The 11,143-nt window shown below is 44.3% G+C and overlaps 1 protein-coding gene across 1 annotated transcript in view; it reads left to right on the forward strand.

Annotated features, from left to right (window-relative positions):
• The window catches only part of LOC311147081 (solute carrier family 22 member 23-like), a 52,737-nt gene extending 41,713 nt beyond the window's left edge, over nucleotides 1-11,024 (forward strand). Inside the window, exons 7-10 of the mRNA XM_084183706.1 lie at nucleotides 3,300-3,538; nucleotides 4,286-4,318; nucleotides 6,149-6,272; nucleotides 7,684-11,024. Coding sequence (XP_084039832.1) covers nucleotides 3,300-3,538; nucleotides 4,286-4,318; nucleotides 6,149-6,272; nucleotides 7,684-9,235 — 1,948 coding nt within the window. The 3' untranslated portion in view covers nucleotides 9,236-11,024. The remainder of the gene's footprint in view (nucleotides 1-3,299; nucleotides 3,539-4,285; nucleotides 4,319-6,148; nucleotides 6,273-7,683) is intronic.
• Nucleotides 11,025-11,143: the final 119 nt, after the last annotated feature.

Genomic DNA, 11,143 nt, shown 5'->3' on the forward strand with positions numbered 1-11,143 from the left:
AATACCATCATTAAGTTTGCCGACAACACAACAGTCGTAGGCCTAATCACAGACAACGATGAGACAGCCTATAGGGAGGAGGTCAGAGACCTGGCCGTGTGGTGCCAGGAAAACAACCTCTCCCTCAACGTAATCAAGACAAAGGAGATGATTGTGAACTACAGGAAAAAAAAGAGGACTGAGCACGCCCCCATTCTCATCGACGGGGCTGTAGTGGAACAGGTTGAGAGCTTCAAGTTCCTTGGTGTCCACATCACCAACAAACTATCATGGTCCAAACACACCAAGACAGTCGTGAAGAGGGCACGACAAAGCCTATTCCCCCTCAAGAGACTGAAAAGATTTGGAATGGGTCTTCAGATCCTCAAAAATTTATACAGCTGCACCATCGAGAGCATCCTGACTGGTTGCATCACCACCTGGTATGGCAACTGCTCGGCCTCCGACCGCAAAGCACTACAGAGGGTAGTGCTTACGGCCCAGTACATTACTGGAGCCAAGCTTCCTGCCATCCAGGACCTCTATACCAGGCGGTGTCAGAGGAAGGCCCTAAAAATAGTCATAGACTGTTCTCTCTGCTACCGCACGGCAAGCGGTGAGGGAGCGCCAAGTCTAGGTTCAAAAGGCTTCTTAACAGCTTCTACCCCCAAGCCATACGACTCCTGAACAGCTAATCATGGCTACCCGGACTATTTGCATTGTCCCCCCCCCACCCCCTCTTTTACTCCGCTGCTACTCTGTTTATTATCTAGGCATAGTCACTTTAACTCTACCCACATGTACATATTACCTCAATTACCTCGACTAACCGGTGCCCCTGCACATTGACTTTGTACCGGTACCCCCGTATATAGCCTCTCTACTGTTATTTTATTTTACTGCTGCTCTTTAGTTCTTTGCTATTTAAATTTTTTACTTAACACTTTTTTCTATTTTTTCTTAAAACTGCATTGTTAGTTAAGGGCTTGTAAGTAAGTATTTCACTGTAAGGTGTGTATTGTTGTATTCGGTGCATGTGGCAAATAAAATTTGATTTGATTTAGCAGGCCTGTCTGTCGATCCATCAGTCTGTCTGTCCCTCTGTCTTCCTGTCTCTGTACTATTATCAGTCCTGTCTCTGTCCGTTTGTCTGTCTTTTTGTCTGTCCGTTCGTCCGCCTGTCTTTCTGTCCTTTGGCCTTCAGAATAAAGCTTCCTCTCTCCTCACTAACATAACCAAGTCATTTATAGACAAGCAGACTTAGACACAGCCCTGGCTATTTCAGTGCACGGTGTCCCTGACCTGTCTGTATGTCTGTCTGTCCATCCGTCCGTCCGTCTGTGCCGTTAACAGGCTTGTTTCTCTGCCCATTTTGTCTTTCTGTCCGTCCGACTGTAAATTGGCCTTCAGAATATTTTTTCAATTTTTTTATTTCACCTTTATTTAACCAGGTAAGCCAGTTGAGAACAAGTTCTCATTTACAACTTGCGACCTGGCCAAGATAAACCAAAGCAGTGCGATAAAAACAACAACAGAGTTACATATGGGATAAACAAAACGTACAGTCAAAATATATATACAGTGTGTGCAAATGTAGTAAGTTATGGAGGTAAGGCAATAAATAGGCCATAATACTAAATTGTATTTATTTTGCACTAACACTGGAGTGATAGATTTGCAAAAGATGATGTGCAAATAGAGATACTGGGGTGCAAATGAGCAAAATAAATAACAATATGGGGATGAGGTAGTTGGGTGGGCTAATTACAAATGGGCTATTTTGTAAATGACATCGCCGAAGTCAAGGATCGGTAGGATAGTCAGTTTTACGAGGGCATGTTTGGCAGCATGAGTGAAGGAGGCTTTGTTGCGAAATAGGAAGCCGATTCTAGATTTAACTTTGGATTGGAGATTCTTAATGTGAGTCTGGAAGGAGAGTTTACAGTCTAACCAGACACCTAGGTATTTGTAGTTGTCCACATACTCTAGGTCAGACCCGTCGAGAGTGGTGATTCTAGTCGGGTGGGCGGGTTCCAGCAGCGTTCGATTGAAGAGCATGCATTTAGTTTTACTAGTGTTTAAGAGCAGTTGGAGGCTACTGAAGGAGTGTTGTATGGCATTGAAGCTCGTTTGGAGGTTTGTTAACACAGTGTCCAATGAAGGGCCAGATGTATACAAAATGGTGTCGTCTGCGTAGAGGTGGATCTGAGAGTCACCAGCAGCAAGAGCGACATCATTGATATACACAGAGAATAGAGTCGGCCCGAGAATTGAACCCTGTGGCACCCCCATAGACTGCCAGAGGTCCAGACAACAGGCCCTCCGATTTGAAACATTTAACTCTATCTGAGAAGTAGTTGGTGAACCAGGCGAGGCAGTAATTTGAGAAACCAAGACAATTTAGTCTGCCAATGAGAATGCGGTGATTGACAGAGTCAAAAGCCTTGGCCAGGTCGATGAAGATGGCTGCACAGTACTGTCTTTTATCGATTGCGGTTATAATATCATTTAGGACCTACAGCGTGGCTAAGGTGCACCCATGACCAGCTCGGAAACCAGATTGCATAGCGGAGAAGGTACGGTGGGATTGGAAATGGTCGGTGATCTGTTTGGTAACTTGGCTTTCAAATACTTTTGAAAGGCAGGGCAGGATGGATATAGGTCTGTAAAAGTTTGGATCTAGAGTGTCACCCCCTTTGAAGAGGGGGATGACCGCGGCACCTTTCCAATCTCTGGGGATCTCAGACGATACGAAAGAGAGGTTGAACAGGCTGGTAATAGGGGTTGCGACAATTTCAGCGGCTAATTTTAGAAAGAAAGGGTCCAGATTGTCTATCCCAGCTGATCTGTAGGGGTCCAGATTTTGCAGAATAAAGCTTCACCTCTCCTCACTCACGTAACCCAGTCATTTGTAGACAAGCAGACTTAGACACAGCCCTGGCTATTTCAGTGCACGGTGTCCCTGACTCTAGTCTGACCATGAATTTTACATGAACTGTGTTCTTATGAGAGAACTGGAGACGAGCAAGAGAGGGTTTGTGTGCGTGCTTTTAGTTTTGTTTCAGAGACGAGAGAAATTCACTTTCCTCTTCTTTCTTTTTCTGAACTCTCTGTCTGAACTCAGTCTTTCTTTGCCCTCTCTCCCAATATCCCGCTCTTTCTTTCTCTCTGTCCTCTCTGTGCTCTTTCATCACCTCACTCCTTTCTCCCTCTCTTGCACTACCACACCCCCATTTTCTCTGTCTTCATTATCTCTCTTCTCTCTCCTCCCTCCCCCTCTCTCTCTCTCTCTCTCTCCCTCCCTCTCTCCGTCTATCCAGACTGACGGGCTATGGGATCCACCATTGCTTTGCCCGCAGTATGATGGACCACCACGAGACCCACGAGTCCACCATGTTCCACAACTTCTACGCTGACTACTACACCATGGCGGGCATCGCAGTGGCATCATGCATGGCACTGTGCCCGGCGGTGGGCCTGATGGGGAGGAGGGGTGGCCTGCTCATGTTCATGATAATCACTGCCCTGGCATCACTGCTGCAGCTAGGCCTGCTCAACTGTGAGTATAATACACATACTGTATAGTACACACATATTCACAAACTTGCGTGCGCACAGAGCTGCCTCTTCCTATACGCAAACTATGCACTGCGCGTATGGCCCCATGGCAACTAGGGGGCACCTGACCAAAAAACATGTATTTTTTATTGGAAAAAAATGTAGACCTCAGTCTCAATTTACTGTTAAGAGTTAGAAAAGTAGAACACACAGTGCAATTTTGCAATTTGGTAGTGCATCATCAGTTTTCCACTTGTCAATCAATTAGCCTGTGTCAGCTAACATTGCTAGGTAAGGTAGTCTAGCCAGCTAGTAGGCCTAATCATCCCCAAATTACCGACGGCCGGGCACGCAGGGCATGTGCTCAGGGGCCCTGACCTCCAGGGGATGGAGGTGAAATAGTCTTTATAGTTGTTTTGGAGTTGAGTTTGAATGTAGGTGTGGGAGGTGGTCTTGTTACTGTGTAACAAGGACAGATGTTGTTGTCCAAAATCTGACAGAGTACTTAGTCCTTTTTAAAGAGTCACTTAAATGTTGGGGGAACAAATGTTTAACCTAGACCTACAAATACACCTTGAGGTCATTCACACAGCAAACATCTTGTCTTGTTATTGCTATGGTGTAACCAGTGTGTGTTTTGTGACTGGAAACCTCACTGTGTGTGTGTGTGTGTGTGTGTGTGTGTAAGATAATTTGACTACATATTGACCTGTTTCTGTTTTCCTCTCTCTCCCTATGGCTCCTATAGTGCTGGGGAAATACAGTGTCCATCTGAATATAGGTACAGTACAACCATTGGTTTCTCTCCTATTCATTCTAGTGGGAACTCGGCCCATGTTTCCCTGGTTGCAGTTGCTCTGCCCTAGATTATTAACTAATCAATAGCCCATCATTCTGGATCATAGCTGTTTAATCAGCTTACTGGAAATACTAACTGCTTGATTAAAAACCAAGAAGGTCCTGGGCAGATGGGAGAATTCCGCAGTAAATTGATATCCAATCTACCGTCTTAAATGTGGTTCAAGCTGTTAGAAACACATTATGATAGCTGGCTAGCTGCAGATGTCCTAACGTGATTTCTTTGATATGATTAGACAAAGATTGGAGGAACTCTGACATTTGTGTAAGATTGGAGGACACTAAGAAAATGTCAGTGTTCCAACATAGTAGCAGAAAAACAAGGGGCTTTGCAGTGAGTTTGTTACGCAATAGAGGTGGTTTAAAGCAAAGGTTGATTTTTCACTATCACCTCGACCTAAATACTGTGACTTGTCCTATCTCTCCCCTTCTCCCAATCCCTCCCACTCTCCCACCCATTCAGAACACAAACTCATTGCAGAGTTCAGTCAGATCCCGATGGCAAACCATGGCGTGTCATGTCTGTTTGCTGACAATGATGAGTGACAGTTCAAACAGAGGCACCATGTGACTGTGGCTCAGAACGCCCGTAGGCATCACTGAATAAATACATCTCTCAAGGACAAGCTAGCTGCATTCTGTTTACTGCACAAACACACATTCAGATCCATCCTGCTTGTCCTTCACAGTGAAACATCACAGCTAACACATGAAACCAGCAGTAGGCTAGTTGTACAACTTGGTAGTACTACAGTCCATTATAACAAATAAACCTGATATTGACTGTGTAATAACGGGAGGCCAGTATGAACATTTATACACTCACTAACTGTAAGTCGCTCTGGATAAGAGCGTCTGCTAAATGACTAAAAATGTTTTAAAAAATAGCACATTATATGGTTATATTGCCATCATTCATCTGAACTTTTTAAAAATCTTGCCTGGTCTTCATGTGACTTCTTAGAAGTATTAGAACTCTTCCTGTCTGTGTTTCATTCCCCGATCCTTGCTTTGTTCTGATGATCCTCTCTGTTTGGCTCTGTCTCATTGACCCTAACTAGCCTCTAGCCCTCTCCTTCCCCTGTGTGTTTATCGATCTCCTCTTCTCTCCATTCTCTCTATCCCTAATCCTCCACCTGGCATCAAAATAAGCATGGCCTGTTAGAGCCTCAGCTGATCCTCTTTGGACAACTTAAACGTGTTTCATTCAGCAATAAACTAAACAGAGACCAGTTTCAGATTATCCTCTCTATCAACTTAAACATGTCTCATTCAGCAGCACCGTGTAAGTTAGTTCTAGGGTGGTTTAGCTGAGGATCAGACAGATAAACGTCAGGGTAATCCTTCATGGCTAATTTAGTTAAATTGATAACATGGTCAGGGTGATGGACAACACACAGGATGCTCAACAACATACACGTCATGGGAATTATGTAACCGTCTACGTACGTTAATAGGATCATCCTACTACTTCAATAACACCCTGCTCTTAGGAGAATGTATTAGGTACTGTTCATCAGTGCACTGAGCATTCTCATATGAGAATCATTAATCTATCATGGTTAGATATAGTATTTTCCTTTGATCTAATCTCACCTTTCTACAGTACATTAGAATTTATTCTCTCTGTATGATGGCTGGATAATTGTTATGTTTGTTTTCTTGCTATGCAGAGTACTCGGATACACAAATCTCAACTTAATACTGAATCGTGTTTAATGACTGACTCGTGTGTTGTCTTCTTTCTGTACAGAGCGCTCGGATACGCTGAATAAGAACTTCTCCATCGCCTTCTCCATCATCGGCATGTTCTCCTCCCATGCTGTCAGCAACCTGAGCATCTTCTTCTGCGCTGAGATCACCCCCACCGTCATCAGGTGAGCCCACCCACACACTGGGACCGAACCACTGGAGCGTACCACAGAGGGGGGGGTGGTGAGGTATAGGTTTCAGAGGGGGCTGTCAGTCAGGATATGTGCAGGCCAGGGCTGAGGAGAAAGCTTGTTTTGGCCCTCATGGAAATTAAAAACAGGGTTCAATTTTCTTCCCCTTTTATTCAGAGATGGGTTGGGTCAAGTGTCTGGTTAATTTTATAACATTTTACAGAACATTCACTCTGTCAAGCAATGTAAACTGGAATTGGAGAAAGATAAAGAGGTGTGGAGTTTGAAGGTGTCTGTCATCACATAGTGTCAAGGGAAAATACCCTGTGTTTTAAGATGCTCATTATCATAATATAATGTAGTCTGTCTTTGATCTCAATAGAGAGATTCATGACTCAAAGTGTATCTGACCTGCCAGGATATCACCAGAATATTACAACCCTGCTATAAACACAACACTTAAAATTATGCACATAATAAAGGTGTAGTTCAATATCCATATTTTTATATTATTACTATTTTATTGAACCTTTATTTTGACAGGGAGTCATGCTGAGACCAAGGTCTCTTTTACAGATCAGCCTTGTTTGAATTAGCCTTTCCATCTCTGGACAAACTATGACACAGCTTTGGATCATCATGATGCTGTGTTGTATTATGTAAGGAATGGTGCGGTGCACTGCACTGCCTGAAGAGTGACTATGGATCGCCACCTGGTGGTCAGTCACAGAGCAGACAGGAGCGAAATTAGGCAGGATGCTGTTACATGGTATTGCAGCATTCTCTGCTGCTGTGGGTGTAAAATGGCAAGGACATGTCAATAACACAGACATCACCAAGTAATAATATAATAATATGCCATTTAGCAGACGCTTTTATCCAAAGCGACTTACAGTCATGCGTGCATACATTTTTGTGTATGGGTGGTCCCGGGGATCGAACCCACTACCCTGGCGTTACAAGCGCCGTGCTCTATCAGCTGAGCTACAGAGGACCACCAAGTGCGTCTGCATAAGGAAATGAGACTAGTAGGGGCTTGAATGTGGAATGTGCCATTGAATGTAAATATAGAGAAAACATTGAAATTGAATGGATTTGGACTGTAACTAAGCATAACATTTCACTGGAAATAGGCAGAGGTTTCAGGCCACACCCTTTCTACAGGATGGATATGGTTTAAAGACAGTGGGGCTTGAAGGTTGGTTTGGGATCGGGTGTAGCCATGTTCTTCAGAGATGGTGACTTCCTAACTGACATTCCTTGTCTATCTCCGTATAGGGGTGGTGGTCTGTATCGTCTCAAATCTACATGAGAGCTAGGGGGAAAGGGTGGGTTTGGGATTTGGTTTAGATTTGTAGGCTTCAAAAGTGATGACTGACATGGCGTTCCTTGTTTCTCTCCGTAGGGGTGGTGGTCTGGGCCTGGTGCTAGCCAGCGCTGGCTTCGGCATGCTGACTGCCCCCATCATGGAGCTCCACAACCAGAAGGGCTACTTCCTCCACCACATCATCTTCGCCTGTTGCACCCTCATTTGCATAATCTGCATTCTCCTCCTCCCCGAGACACGCTACCAGCCCCTGCCCGAGACCCTGGCCGACGGGGAGTGCTACACCCGCCAGCCCCTGCTGCCCCCTAAGAAGCCTGGCGAACAGCGCCTCCTCCTGGCCCAGTTGGAGAGCAACAGGGACTACACCCGGGTCCACGACACGCCGCTGCACGAGGTGGCCGTCACCGCCGTCTCCACCATGGAGTTCACGGCGTCCTCCGCTGTTGACTTCACAGCACCATCGGTTATTGATATTTCGGCGCCCCCCGCTAGGAAGTTGATGTCACTCCAGCCTGAGCCTGATAGCAAATCCACTGAAGACTCCGCTGATACACCCCTCATTAATTCAGTTGCCCCTTCATCCACTTTCATTGTTGATGATGAGACGGCTCCCTCCCCTACTAAGGATGTTACCACTGACCCCCTCACAGAAGACACCCCTACATCCATCTTGGTCAACACCATTTCCCCTGTCACTGAAACGCTTCCTATCTCTTTATTGGAATCAACCACTCTGCCAGTACTTGATTCAACCCCTACCTCCGCATTGGACCCTTCCACTCCCCCTGTCATAGAATCCACCCCTAGTTCCATAGTGGACCCTTCCACTCCCCCTGTTATAGAATCCATCCCCACTTCATTGGATGCTCTAGAAGTAATTGAACCTCCCCCTACCTCCACATTGGACTCTCCCCCTGTCATAGAAACGACCCCTACATTGGACTCTACCATTCCCCCTGTCATAGAAACCACCCCTACATTGGACTCTACCACTCCCCCTGTACTTGACCTTCTACCCCCCTCTCCAACACCCTCCCCTACTCCTGTCATCAATGACATTATTCTCCCTTTCCCCATGGCGGACTGTACCACTCCTATTGATTCTACTGACCCAATAACCGCAAACTCTATCATAGACTCTGTAGATGACATACTCCCGGCTCCTCCTCCTCCTACATCAGACGGTATCATTCCCCTTCAGACAGACTCTGTCCATACTCCAGAGTTGGACTCTTCATCTCAATGTGTAAATGATGTTATCGTTTCTCCCCCTTCCCCTGTTCATCGCCCCACCCGCACACCACCCCCACCACCCAATGACTCAGGTCATACCCCCACAACAGTGGACTCTTCCACGCCCCCTGTCATGGACACTGTTCATACCCCCACTGTGGACTCTACCACTCTCCCCATCACAGACATTGTTCAACCCCTTTCATTGGACTCCACCATTCCGCTTGTCATAGACTCACTGCACCCCAACGTAACAGACTCTGAGACCACAGAGGCAGCCCCTGCTTCCACAATAATGGACTGCACCATCTCCTCCCCCATAGACTCGGGTATCCTCCCTATAATGGACTGTACCATCTCAGAAAACCTCGTCATCAACGGGGTGGAGTCATCATGATCCAAGGCTCCACCTCTGGAACAAGGAGGTGTGCCTCTCCCTCATGGAGGAAGAAGCCCTGGACATCCATGTCACATGTATGGAGTCACTAACTGGCCGATCAGGCCTCAGACATTTTGGCTGCTCTGTAGGGAGACTGCCAGTGACAGACAGGAAAGGGAACAACTTGATATGGGGACGATTGTTTCTCTGTGACACCTTTTACTGGGAACAGCCAGAGAACAGGACAGTGGGACCGTACTGAGGTGACTAATGAGTGGTTACTCTGCCACAGCGTGAAACTCTAAATAACTGACATCATCAGCGTTTTACATAGTTGTTGTTAGGGGAATCTGTATGTGTCATTTTAGACTGAGAGACTACCAGCCAAAACTCACTTTGACTTCCTCTGACACTTTATCCCAATGGTTAGTTGAAGATGCTATACATACCACTAAAAAACATTTGACTGTACATTTGCCTCAATTGCAGACTTAGATGTACGCCCAATGTATTTGATGATGATGTACAATTGCCTTATCATGTAGAGAAAAATACTTCAAGAATACAATGCAGAATTTTGAATGTCAACAGTGCCAGATATCTAAATGAGTTTAGAGTGTCACCCATTTGTTTTTGTTGTCGCTGAAATTAGTTATCAGAAACTGATTGGAATCTGTGTAGGGAAAAGATCAATTTGCCAAACATGAAAAACCAAAATAAGGGCAATAAAGACAGTTTTTCCCCAAGTATTGGAGGTATTTTAATGTATGATGCAATGAGTTAAAAATCACGAGCGGCACATCTCAAGACTTCAGTCCTTAGTGTTATACAAACATGGGTGTATGAAAATGTACTAGAGAAAGAGAGAATGTCGTGAACTGAAGAGGTATGTTCCAACGTTAAAAGGACAATGGACTGTTTATGTTGAGAGAAGGAGTGCTTTACCAGTGACGTGGTATAAGTGAGACGTCTGTTGGTCCTCTAGGGCTATGTTGTGCTTATTGACGTTGCGGTCCTGAAAGTGAAACATTTGAGAATTGACAGACTATTTCCCTGTTTCATGGGACAATTTTTCCACTCTTAAAAACTTTCATGAATTGTACTGTATGCAATTGGATCTTGTTAACGTGATATTCTAGGTCAAATTGCGTAGTTTATGTTGTGCTACTGATGTTGCGCTTGATCACAAAATAAAAATTTAATATATATATATATACATAACAAAAATTTCACGGGGGGTGTCCTTAGTGTATAAAGCTAGGCGGCAATGTTAACATTATTTGTGTGAATGTAAGTGGCACTTTATCCTTCGCTACGGGGACAAAGCATGTAAACAAAAATGTGAACTTTTCTATGAAACAAAGAAGTGATCAAATGTTATCTAAAAAAACATGAGCTCTCTCTCTGAAATGGACACATGAATGACAAAATGATTTTGTCTTCATTACCAATATATCTGTCATTGCCATGATCTTGTGTGTATTTTTGACATGTAATTTGCATATTTGGTGACGTAAAAATATTTTGTTTATTTCCTAAAAAATATACCAGAAAATATTGAAACTTCACAAAAGTATGCAAAATTGATATATTTGTGATATTGACTCAAATTCTGTTGCATTTCGAAATATAGGTTTATCCCGCTCCTGTTTTTGTTTGTTTTTTACTTCAAAATATTAACTACCATTTACATGAAGTGCTTTCATTGTAATCAATACAGACATGATAGCGAAATGTTGTGATCACAATGAGAAAAAAAAAACGACAAATGTCTCTGATTATTTTTATTAAAACAAAAATATGTGAAGAGCTTTCTTTTTCTTTGAAAAACCCAAATGTCTAGTGTCAACATCATGCTTTACCAACATCTGTGATTGACTGACTATTGACGATAGTACATACCGGGCAAACAAAATGGTGGCTGTC

Source organism: Coregonus lavaretus, assembly GCF_964263955.1.
Source record: "Coregonus lavaretus genome assembly, chromosome: 19".
Taxonomy (NCBI): domain Eukaryota; kingdom Metazoa; phylum Chordata; class Actinopteri; order Salmoniformes; family Salmonidae; genus Coregonus; species Coregonus lavaretus.